The sequence below is a fragment of the Podarcis liolepis genome, assembly GCF_965112155.1.
Source record: "Podarcis liolepis genome assembly, chromosome: 12".
In the NCBI taxonomy this organism is placed as follows: domain Eukaryota; kingdom Metazoa; phylum Chordata; class Lepidosauria; order Squamata; family Lacertidae; genus Podarcis; species Podarcis liolepis.
In genome coordinates, this window is record NC_139563.1 from 4,722,683 (window position 1) to 4,735,157 (window position 12,475).

Below are 12,475 nucleotides of genomic sequence, written 5' to 3' on the forward strand. Positions count from 1 at the left end.
GTTCTTTGCGGAGCTGGTGCTACCATAATGGCTTCTATTCCTCGCACGGACCTGCCTGAGCTTTGAGATCTTCAGGGGGAGGCCCAACTCTCAGTCCTGCTGCCCCCCTCCCTGGCAAGCTAGGTGGGCAGGGCCTTCTCGGTGGTGGCTCCTCCCAGGCAACTTTGGAATTCCCTGCCTAGGGAAGTGAGATTGGCTCTCTCCTCGATGTCTTTATTGTTATTTATACCCCAGCCACTGTGGGCGGCTTCCAACAAAATATTAAAATACAGTGGTACCTCAGGTTAAGTACTTAATTCGTTCCAGAGGTCTGTACTTAACCTGAAGCACCACTTTAGCTAATGGGGACTCCCACTGCTGCCGTGCTGCTGGAGCACAATTTCTGTTCTTATCCTGAAGCAAAGTTCTTATCCTTAAGCACTATTTCTGGGTTAGCGGAGTCTGTAACCTGAAACATATGTAACCTGAAGGGTATGTAACCTGAGGTACCACTGTACCATAATACATCAAACATTAAAAGCTTCCCCAAAGAGGGCTGCCTTCAGATGTCTTCGAAAAGTCTGGTAGTTGTTGTTGTTCTCTTTGACATCTGATGGCGTTCCACAGGGCGGGCGCCACCACCGAGAAGGCCCTCTGCCTGGTTCCCTGTAACTTGGCTTCTCGCAGGGAGGGAACCACCAGAAGGCCCTCGGAGCTGGACCTCAGTGTCCGGGCAGAATGATGGGGGTGGAGACGCTCCTTCAGGTATACTGGACCGAGGCCGTTTAGGGCTTTCAAGGTCAGCACCAACACTTTGAATTGTGCTCGGAAACGTACTGGAAGGAGCAGGATGTGTCCCCCATCCAGAGCTACTGCCCCCTCCCCAAATACTCCATTTATCCCATGAAGCTTACCATAAAAGAGAAAGTTCCCAGGGTGGACTTCGCTGAGTTGCGCCATCTCAGGCACCGGGTGGCTGCAGGAGGGAGTGGAACCGATACTGCAGATGGAACAGGACACCCCGGCTTCTTTCAGCCTAGAGGAGATGGGAAAAGGTTAAATTATGGTTACCAGACATCCCCGTTTCCCAGGGACAGTCCCCGGATTTACAAATCTGTCCCCAGACAAAATCCGTCCCCGGATTTCACTGAATGTCCCCGGATTTATATTTTTAGTGTTGTTGATTTATTAGTAGGGAGTGAATGTTGCGTAATTGGTTCAACGGCACAAGACACATTATATGGGGACTTCCGGCGAGGCAAAATGGTGGGCGCTATGGCAGTGAGCAGCTCCTGAAGCCAGCAGCACTACCATATAATATAATAATAATAATAATAATAATAATTTATTATTTACACGCTGCCCATCTGGCTGAGCCTCCCCAGCCACCCTGGGCGGCTTCCAATAAAGTACAGTCATACCTCGGGTTAAATTCGCTTCAGGATAAGTATTTTCGGGTTGTGCTCTGCGCTGATGAAAAGATTTAAGGATGCTAATGTTCAAGTTAAATTTTATAAGAACTGTGATTTGGAAAACCGTTGAAAGTATATGCATTGAAATTCAACCAAGGGGAAGCGAGGAAGTCACTTAACAATGCTAATAAGTATATTTTTTAATAAGGTTAGGATTTTTGTTTGTTTCTAATTTTGTGAAAATCAATAAAATAAATTGGAAAAAGATTAAATGTACAATGCAGAAGGATCTCAGAAGAGTGAGGGAAGATAATGTTGCAAAGCTATAAGACTGGCGGTGGGGTGGAGTTGAAGAAAAACCATCTCTCCTTCCCCTTGACCCCTCCTTAAGTTTGCAAATGGATGTGAGATTCGAACTCGGGTCTTTGTGGCTCACATAAGCCTCTGCAGTGTTTAAACCCTCTGAAAACCCTTCTAAGTAGTATGGAGGCAAAACCAGTTGTTATTTTATCGGCAGCTGTGTAGGCGAGATGAGCCCAAGAGCCCAGAGGGCGCAAATGTTGTCAACTCGTTTCTGTGTCCCTGGCCTTGCCTGCCCCCAAACTCCAGGGGCTGCTCCCCCCACCAAAAACTGCCTCTTTCCACTCATTCGCCATGTCTGTTTGTGACATCACAGGAAGTTGGTAGATGTCTATGACATCACAGGGAGCCCATAGCCAATGGCCACAGCTGGGGAAACATCTGCACAGCCCCCGCTGGCCTCACAATGGGGGTACACCTCAGCAGTCATTTATTAAAAATGAGGTGTGTGTCCCCCATTGTGAGGCCTGTGCAGATGTTTCCCCAGCTGTGGCCATTGGCTACCAACTCCCTGTGATGTCACAAGGGGTGCAGCCCCCTCTTCCTGTGACATCACTACTTAGAAATTTCCCCTAGAATAAAAACATGGCACAAAACAGGGATTTCTTTTCAGAAAAAGTTTATTTTGTAAAAAATTAGAAAGCCGTTTATTTAGAAAACAGGAGCTGTCTGGCTTAAGTCCTGCGGTTCTCTTCATGACTTTCACGGCTGGTCTCGGGGGAAACCTCGCCGGCTCCGGCCGTTCCTGAAAGGCAATTTGTGGGGTCAGTGAAGCTGAAGATCTTCCCCATTGCATACTCCATGGTCAGCTCTATCAAAACCCCAGAGAGATTTTTGGAAAAGATGTTGGCACCTCTAAAGGGACAGAACCCAGAAGGGAAAATAGGTTGGCTATTACCTGACTGAGATGCTTGTCACATATAAAACAGCCTTCTTGGAATTCATTAATTTGAGTTATTGTAAATAGTTGCTTGTTTCTGGGTCTTCCTTAATAGGTTTTATTGGATTGGCTGCTTCTGGAACTGGATCTTTAATGGCTTTTAGTCAAATACAATAAATAATTGATTGATGAAAAGGTGCTTTTTTCCTGAGATGATCACTTTCTCCCTGCATGTCACTGCTTGAAAAGATTCCTGTGCATAGATGAGACTCACTTTCATTGTTCTGTTCATTTGTGTGTTTGACCAGTGTTGTGTGGAGGGAAGCGCAACCACTGGGCTTAAAGATGCCCCCTCCTGCCCCCCTGGGTTTCCGGTGTGGCCTTGACAGATACTGGCACAAATTGGGGAGGGGGGTGTTATATATCTCCTTGGTCAAAAGCCAAGGAGCCAATGGCTGCTGAGCTGCGCCCCTCATTGTGAGGTCTGAGGGGTGATGGGGATGCCTCCCCAGCTGCTGCCATTGTGAGGTCACAAAAACATTGGGCAGCTGAGAGGGTATAAATGCTGGCCAAGTCAAAGGCCGAGGCAGTTGCCTCAGTGGAGGCACTCAGCTCGGGTGGTCTCCTGCCCCGTGGGGCAAGCTGGCCGGAGGAAGGAGGCGATCGCCCGGCGCTGGGATGCTGTGGAGCAAGGAGAAGGCAAGTTGAGGTTTACTTGCTGGTGGGATCGCACTTGAAGGTGGATGAAATTCAGGTCTGAAGCAGGGGGAGGTGTTTCAATGGACCTGGCGCGGCTGTTGGTGGTGGACGGATTGCCGGAAGGCTTGCATTCAGTGCCTGGTTGATGCCGCAAGGCTACAAGACTGGCCGAGGGGATGCAAGCGGGTTTGGAAGCCTAGTTTGTTTATTAACAGGCGGACAAGCCGAGGAGGGAAGCTGCCCCTTTGGCGGCGGGTGAGTGTCCCTTGGCGGATTCTGTGGTGAGGGAGAGTTGCCCATCGGCTTCTAGTGGTGGCGCCTTGGAGAAGCCAGGTTCACATTTGGGGATGTCAGTGCAGGCCGAGAGCCTGTGAAGCTGGCCGATCCATTTGTGAACGCTATCTGGTGACATTCACCTTTGTCTTTGGCCCTCAACCTAAGGTCAACAGACCTACCTTTTGAGACTGTCAGCTTGCTGACATTCGTAGAGCTCTTGACCTTACGTCGACGGCCAAAGCGAGGAGGGAAACTACCCGGCACAGCCCTAGAGGTGGAAAGCAGGGAAACCAGTGTAGTCCCATGTGGATCTACCGCTTCAAACTGGTGGCCCTCCACTTCTGCAACCTGCCTGGACGGGGCAGGCCAGTCAGGGATGAAGTTGTCAGACCAAAGCCTGTGGAAGAGTCTGGGTGGACGCTGTGATAGTCGCCATCCCATCAACGTGTTTGACTTTGCCTTTCAGGGACATCCAATGCCGGCGAGGTTTTCCCCAAGACCAGACGGTGGCGGCAAGCTGGCAAGCAGGAGGAGGCAATCGCCTGGCGTTGGGATGCTGTGGAGCAAGGAGAAGGCAAGGGGTCTGGGTGGACGCTGTCGGATGGTGGCCACCCCACTCATCTCTTTGCCTTTGCCTTTCAGGGACGGCCGGAGCCGGCGAGGTTTCCCCCGAGACCAGCCGTGAAAGTCATGAAGAGAACCACAGGACTTAAGCCAGACAGCTCCTGTTTTCTAAATAAACGGCTTTCTAATTTTTATTCAAAATAAACGTTTTCTGAAAAGAAATCTGTGTTTTGTGCCATGTTTTTATTGTATGGGAAATCTCTAAGTAGTGATGTCACAGGAAGAGGGGGCTGCACCCCCTTGTGACATCACAGGGAGTTGGTAGCCAATGGCCACAGCTGGGGAAACATCTGCACAGCCCTCCCAGGCCTCACAATGGGGGGGTCACCTCATTTTTAATAACTGCTGAGGTGCCCCCCCCATTGTGAGGCCAGCGAGGGCTGTGCAGATGTTTCCCCAGCTGTGGCCATTGGCTACACACTACCTGTGATGTCACAGACACCCACCAACTCCCTGTGATGTCACAAACGGACATGGCAAATGAGGGGAAAGAGGCAGTTTCTGGAGGGGGGGAGCACCCCCTGGAGTCTGGGGGCAGGCAGGGCCAGCTGGAGATACAGAATCAAGTTGCCAACATTTGTGCCCTCTGGGCTCTTGGGCTCATCTCGCCTTCGCAGAGGCCAAGAAAATAAAAAGAAATCACAACTGCTTTTGTCACCCCACCACTTATTGGTGGCTGGAGATAAGGGGCGTGAATTCAGAGGGAATGTAATGTAAAAGGACCCCCCCCCCAGTGAAAGCAAACCCTCCAAGCGCTCCTATTTTTCAGGTACAGTTGCCCAACCACAGGACTTAAGCCAGCCAGCTTCAGTTTTCTAAATAAATAATTTTTCTAATTTTTGTTTTTTAAATAAAGGTCTTTTTGAATACCAATATTTTGTGCCATGTTCATTGTATGGGAAATCAAGGTCCTGAGTAAGATAAAGGGGGAAAATAATACTAATACCTCAGCTCCAAAAACTAATGGTCTTGGAGCACTCCAAAAACTAACAAGTTTAGGGGAAAGCTCGTAGTCCAGTAAGATTGTCTTCCATAAACACGGTTTTAACAATGAGTCCGTAAGTGACTGCGGAGGCCAATTCTGGATCCACACGTCCTTCCACAGTGGGGACATTGGTTTCTGGGCAGGAGTTGATCATGGTGAGGGTTTGCCAAGTGTGCCTTCCTTTTAGCACGTTTCTCCCTAGAGTCCTGAGTTCGAGTGTCTTCAAAGCCCATGACGCCTTTGGTGAAGGCTGTTCTCCAACTGGAGCGCTGGCAGGCCAGTGTTTCCCAGTTGTCAGTGTTTATACTACATCTTTTAAGATTTGCCTTGACAGTCTTTAAACCTCTTTTGTTGACCACCAGCATTATGCTTTCCATTTTTAAGTTCAGAATAGTTGCTTTGGAAGACGATCATCAGGCATCCGCACAACATGACCAGTCCAACGAAGTTGATGTTGAAGAATTATTGCTTCAACACTGGTGATCCTTGCTTCTGCCAGTACACTGATATTAGTTCGCCTGTCTTCCCAAGGGATGTGTAAAATTTTTCGGAGGCGCCGTTGATGGAATCTTTCGAGGAGTTGGAGGTGGCGTTTATAAGTGGTCCATGTTTCACAAGCACACAGTAAGGTTGGTAGTACAATAGTTTGTCAACAAGCATTTTGGTTTCCCTGCAAATGTCCTAGTCCTCAAACACTCTGCAGAATTGGATAGGATCGTGAGCAATAGGCATGCATGCACACATAATTTTTTATTTGTATCCCGGGCTTTCCGCAGTTCAGACCGTGATCAAGGCGGCTTACGACATGGAAAAAGCCCATAATTACAGCATCACAAAAGTAGTCATGGAATCACAGAGTTGGAAGGAACCCCCCGGTCATCTAGTCCAACCCCCTGCAATGCAGGAATCTTTTGCCCAAGGTGTGACTCGAATCCACAACCCCAAAATGAAAAGTCCCATCCTCCACCATCTGAGCTAAATAAAACATTTTTTAAAAAAATTGCACAACCAAACGGAACCATTTCCACACAGATCACAACAAGAGCTAGAAGATACAAAAAAGCCAACAGCAAGAACCCTCCAAATATAACCGCAGCCCAAGAGTCTGTTCAACAGTCTCAGCTTTTGTAGCTGGAGTCAGTCCACGCCCTGCCTGCCCAGGCCAGGTGGGAAAAGGCTTGTAAGGCAGGGAGCCAGTCTTCCTGGACTCCCAGGAAGATGGTTTCTGAATATATGACACCTGGCGCAGAATACCTGTTTTTTAACAAACCAAGAATCCTTTCCTCAACGAATGTGAATATTGGAAGATTCAGAACGGATAAAAGAAAGCCATTTTTTAAAATTGATTTCCCAAAAAAATTAAACAAACATACATACATACATCTTAATTATACTTAATCCAATCTTAGTAACATTATTCAGTGACTTTCTCAAATCCCCCTGGCTGAATTTCAGTGTATATCATTGTAATGTTGGAGGGTACGCTTTCCAACATTCACAGCCATGCGCTAAACCTCCCCAGCCATTCCCTCCAGGGTGTGAACCGAGATCTGGCTTTGTGTGGGTGTGTTTGCAAGTTGCGTTGGCAAACATCAGCCCCAACTTTCCCGCGGCCTTTGAAGAGGCAGCTTCAAAGGCCCTCACCTGAATTCAAAGGCCCTCACCTGAAACTAAGGGAGGAGGAGAAGGAGGGACACAGCATAATATTAGCCGGGTGCCTCGTAAAAGCAAGCCAGAGAGCAGCAATTATGGCCTTTTTAACTGGTGGAGGACATAAAGGGCAGCTGGCTTGTGTGCAGGAGTCCTCTGACCCATAGGCAGGTGGGGGGGGGGGGAGAGGGAGATGCCACCAGGATGGGAGGCAAGCGTAGGGCAGTACAAGGATTAACCCGTAGGACTCGCTGCCACAAGACACAGAGATGACCATGGGGAGACGACGATCGATGGCCACTAGCCATTTTGTAAACAAAACCTGTCCTTTCCCCCTTACAGGGTGGCAGGGAACTGCCATCAGAGGCAAGAGGAGAGGTAAGACGCTTCAATGATGCAGGGGAGGGAACTAGCAAGGAGAGAGAGAGAGAGAGCTTCCGCTGGGGAAGGAAATCCAGGGGACACCAGGGAGAAAGGGGAGGCTGAGAGCAGTGGCGTAGCGTGGGTTGTCAGCACCCGGGGCAAGGCAAGTAATTTGCGCCCCCTAACCCGTGGATTTCAGCGCTCGAGTGCGAGCGCCCCCCCCAGATGTTGCGCCCAACCCCCTGCACCCCCCACACTACGCCACTGGGGCTGGGGGCGAGCGAAGGAGCCAAGGACCCCCCCCCAAAGGCTCAGCAGGAATTTATTAAATTTATTATTTGCGGAGCCCCCGCGGGCCGAGGCAGCCGAAGCCCCCTCCCCTCTCCTCCTCCCGGCCGGGTCCGGGGGCTTCCAGCCATGCTCCGTCCTCGCCCCCCCCCTCGCGCGGCTGAGACTTGCGCTGAGAGCCGGAGCCAGCGGCGCCCCCTTCTGCCGGGAGACCCCCTCGGAGGGTCTGGGGGAGGGCAGGGCGCGGCGAGGCCCCTCGGAGCTCTCCTCCCTCCCAGTCGGCAGAAGCAGCCGCCGCCTGTGGCTGGGCCGAGGGGATGGCGGCGGCGGGGTGCAGAGGCTGCCCGTGCCCGGCCAGGCATCGGTGGCGGCGGCGGTGCTGCTGCAGCGGCTGCTCCTCCTGCGAGCAGTGAGTGGAGCGCAGCCGCGACGGGGCGCGCGCGCGCGCTAGGGCGCAAGGCTGGCAGTGGCGGCGGGGAGCCCGGCGGAGGAAGGAACTTGTCGCTTCCCTCTGGACTCGCGCCCCCCCCAGATGTTGCGCCCGGTGCGGCCGGCACCCCTGGCACCCCCCACGCTACGCCACTGGCTGAGAGTACTGCAGAGGGGAGGCTCCGAGACTCTTCCAGTGAAATCAGCGGAGAGAGCACAGGACCTCCGCTTGGCACGCCCACGCTGCGCAGAAGGCTTCCACGCAGAGAATCTAGGAGGAGACTTGGAGTCAAGGAATTTCTATGTTGGAAGAAGTTTAGGAGACGCCCACTGACGGATACTGCCAGTGACTAAGACAGTCGCGTTCTAAGGGCTGTCAAACCAGGGAAAGGTGTAGCTATACGACCAGCTTGGAGCAGTTTGCAGTTTACGCACAAGCAACCCCAATTCCCATTACACAGGGTATCCAAGAGCCCATATAGAGTCCTAACATAGGTTCCCTATTGGTAGGAGACAATAACAGAGGCCAACCAGAGAATATTGAGAAGGAAAGCAGCTAGTAAGTTTGATCTTTATTAATCTGTTGCAACAGGCTGCTCCCCTCACACGCAGGAAAGGAGGAGGAACCCAGAACAATGGCGCGCAAGACTTTTGAAATTGCCACCCTGTAGATCAAGACCACCCCCAGGAACATCATACATACATCACAGAAGGGGTGTAGCTCAAGACCGCCCCCCCCCCGATACATCATACCTTGTTGTTGTTGTTTAGTCGTTTAGTCGTGTCAGACTCTTCGTGACCCCCTGGAGCGGAGCACGCCAGGCACTCCTGTCCTCCACTGCCTCCCGCAGTTTAGTCAGACTCATGCTGGTACCTTCAAGAACACTGCCCAACCATCTCGTCCTCTGTCGTCCCCTTCTCCTTGTGCCCTCCATCTTTCCCAACATCAGGGTCTTTTCCAGGGAGTCTTCTCTTCTCATGAGGTGGCCAAAGTATTGGAGCCTCAGCTTCACGATCTGTCCTTCCAGTGAGCACTCAGGGTTGATTTCCTTCAGAATGGAGAGGTTTGATCTTCTTGCAGTCCATGGGACTCTAAAGAGTCTCCTCCAGCACCATAATTCAAAAGCATCCATTCTCCGGCAATCAGCCTTCTTTATGGTCCAGCTCTCACTTCCATAAATATAGTTAAAGCTCTGGGAAAACCAGAGCTTTAACTATACGGACCTTTGTTGGCAAGGTGATGTCTCTGCTTTTTAAGATTCTGTCTAGGTTTGCCATCGCCTTTCTCCCAAGGAGCAGGCGTCTTTCAATTTCGTGGCTGCTGTCACCATCTGCAGTGATCATGGAGCCCGAGAAAGTAAAATCTCTCAATGCCTCCATTTCTTCCCTTCTATTTGCCAGGAGGTGATGGGACCAGTGGCCATGATCTTCGTTTTTTTGATGTTGAGCTTCAGACCATATTTTGCGCTCACCTCTTTCACCCTCATTAAAAGGTTCTTTAATTCCTCCTCACTTTCTGCCATCAAGGTTGTGTCATCTGCATATCTGAGGTTGTTGATATTTCTTCCGGCAATCTTAATTCCGGCTCGGGATTCATCCAGCCCGGCCTTTTGCATGATGAATTCTGCATATAAGTTAAATAAGCAGGGAGACAATATACAGCCTTGTTGTACTCCTTTCCCCATTTTGAATCAATCCCCTTCATGGATCAGTTCCTTGCCGTGGCGAAGGGGCTTGAACAACTCAGAGAAGCTATGAACTATGCCATGCAGGGCCACTCAAGATGGACAGGTCATAGTGGAGAGTTTTGACCAAACGTGATCCACCTGGAGGAGGAACCGGCAAGCCACTCCAGTATCCCTGCCAAGAAAACTCCATGGACAAAGACAACAGGCACTTTTCCTTAGGACGTCCCTATTTTCACTGGAGAAAAGTTGGAGGGTATGGAATTATTCGACCCCCGAGCCATCTGAAGGCAATCCTGTATGGGGAAGTTTTGGGTTTTTTAACGTTTAAAGTTTTTTAAAATTCTTTTATTTTTTTTTAAGGCAGCCCTGTATCGGGTAGGTTTTAATGTCTGGCATTTTATTATGTTTTTACACATACTGGAAGCCGCCCAGGGTAGCTTTTTATATATGTTGGAAGCTTCCCAGAGTGGCTGGGGCAGCCCAGTAAGATGTGTGGGGTATAAGTAGCAAAAATTATCATGACAGAACGGGACGTCCCTGTTTTCATCAGATAAATGTTGGAGGGTATGGTAGGATGCCCCTATTTTCACAGGGGAAATTTTGGAGGGTATGGAGTTATCTGACCCCCGACCTGTCTGAAGGCAATCCTGTATGGGGAAGTTTGGGGGTTTTTTTAACGTTTAATTATGTCTTTTATATATATGTTGGAAGCTGCCCAGAGCGGGTGGGGCAACCCAGTAAGATGTGTGGGGTATAAACAGCAAAAATTATCGTTTTGGAACGGGACGTCCCTGGTTTCACCAGAGAAATGTTGGAGGGTAAGCTATCCCACTTTAATGCTCTGAGTTCCCATCACATCCAAGCTCACATCAAAGACTCTGAACTTCCAACGGCTGGAAAAGGAGGTGTGTTCTGGAGGACGGTGGTCTCTCCGTCGAATCCCCCTCTTTCCCGTCTGCTTTGCATGTGGGTGATTTAAAGGCCTGGCCTGGAAAGTATTGTGTCTGCACCCCCCCTTGCTTTATTCTCCTCTCCACCTCCCCCCACTCCGCCATCCCTCCTCCTGCCCCTAAACTGTGTTCCACTTCCTGCCTGCAACTAATCTGAACCTCCACGGAAACATCTGAGAGGAATTTGCCCCAATAAAACAGGAAACTTTCTCATACCCTCGCAAAGAGAGGGAGAGAGAGAGAGAGAGAGAGAGAACATTGGAAGACGTTCCGGCGATAGAAGAGTGGAATTTAAAACTACGGGACTTGTATGGAGACGGCGAAATGGACGGCAAAAATAAGAGACCCAAAAGACAAAAACGTTGGTGGAAGAGCGGAGAACCTTTTCGGATTATCTGGGAAAATATTACAGTCAAAGGAAATGGCTGGCTGGCTGGGAAATATAGGCAAAGGAACGAGAACGATAAGGGAATGTAATGTAGGATATATGTTAATAAGTATTACGTTTAAGATAAAGGATTTGAACATCATGGAAGTTAAGAATGGGGAGTCAAAATGCTACATGAATATTGTACGGAAACAATGATATTTGTTAAGCTGTATTACAGTGGTGCCCCGCAAGACGAATGCCTCGCAAGACGGAAAACTCGCTAGACGAAAGAGTTTCCCGTTTTGGAGGTGCTTCGCAAAACGAATTTCCTATGGGCTTGCTTCGCAAGACGACAATGTCTTGCGAGTTCCTGCTGGTTTTTTTCCCTCCCCCCTTTTTCTAAGCCGCTAAGCCGCTTATCAGCTGATCCGATCAGCAGATAAGCCGCTAAAAGCCGCTAATAGCGCTAATCCGTCAATGGGCTTGCTTCGCAAGACGAAAAAACCGCTAGACGAAGAGAATCACAGAACGGATTCTTTTCGTCTTGCGAGGCACCACTGTATTATTATTTGTTAAATCTGCATACCAACCTATACCTGTAGATCTCAACGCAGTTGACAGCTTAAAATGCAATATAAAAATACACAAAATACATAATGAAAACCAAAACAGACTTAGTTGTTTCTGCTATGGCCCATAAGGGACTTTTGATGTTGACAGCCCACTGCCCCCTAGTGGCCACATGGGGGGAGGATGCACACAAAATGCACCTCTTTTTATAATAAAAATAAAAATACTGTGCACAGAATTCAACGGGGATCCTGAAGGTCATGTAGCCCAACCCCCTGCAATGAAGGAGTCTCCTTGCCCAACACGGGTTCGAACCCGTGACCCTGAGATTAAGAAACTCCTGCTCTACCAACTCAGCTATTTGTAGTCGCACTTGTGTTAAGGAATGCAATCAAAGAGCGTTAACATGTGGAATCCTAAGGTTGGGATTGCGAAGTCTACAGTTCTATGATTCTATAGGATCACAGACTCCTGCTGCCATGTCATGCCTGCTGGCCTGTATTGGACCGGATCCTGGGCCCCATTGTTTGCCTGCTCCAGATCCGGCCAGCTGCTCCCCCTTGCTCTGCGAAAAGAGGGCAAGACAGGGTTTGGGGCTGACTCAACCAGGGCAGCTCTTAGTGGCTCAAAGCCAGTGGCGGAAGTATATCAGACTTGAGTTCGAATCCTCCTTCAGTGCTGAAGCTCACTGAGTGACCTTGGTAATCCAAGCGAGAGATACTGCAATGCGCTCTATGTGGGGCTACCTTTGAAGGTGACCCGGAAAGTACAAGTAATCCAGAATGCGGCAGCTAGACAGGTGACTGGGAGCAGCCGCCGAGACCACATAAGACCGGTCCTGAAAGACCTACATTGGCTCCCAGTACGTTTCTGAGCACAATTCAAAGTGTTGGTGCTGACCTTGAAAGCCCTAAACAGCCTGAGTCCAGTATATCTGAAGGACCGTCTCCAC

At 49.8% G+C, this 12,475-nt stretch overlaps 1 protein-coding gene and 1 long non-coding RNA gene across 3 annotated transcripts in view; one reads left to right on the forward strand and one right to left on the reverse strand.

Moving 5' to 3' along the window:
- The window catches only part of LOC310689437 (D-serine dehydratase-like), a 36,625-nt gene that overhangs the window by 9,210 nt on the left and 14,940 nt on the right, over window positions 1–12,475 (reverse strand). For both annotated transcript variants that reach the window (XM_083467150.1, XM_083467149.1), the window contains exon 5: window positions 894–1,015. In XM_083467150.1, the coding sequence (XP_083323276.1) occupies window positions 894–1,015 (122 nt within the window). The remainder of the gene's footprint in view (window positions 1–893; window positions 1,016–12,475) is intronic.
- LOC310689527 lies at window positions 2,503–4,392 on the forward strand. The gene is made up of 2 exons (XR_014517448.1): window positions 2,503–3,330; window positions 4,073–4,392. It is a non-coding gene; the product is annotated as an uncharacterized lncRNA (long non-coding RNA).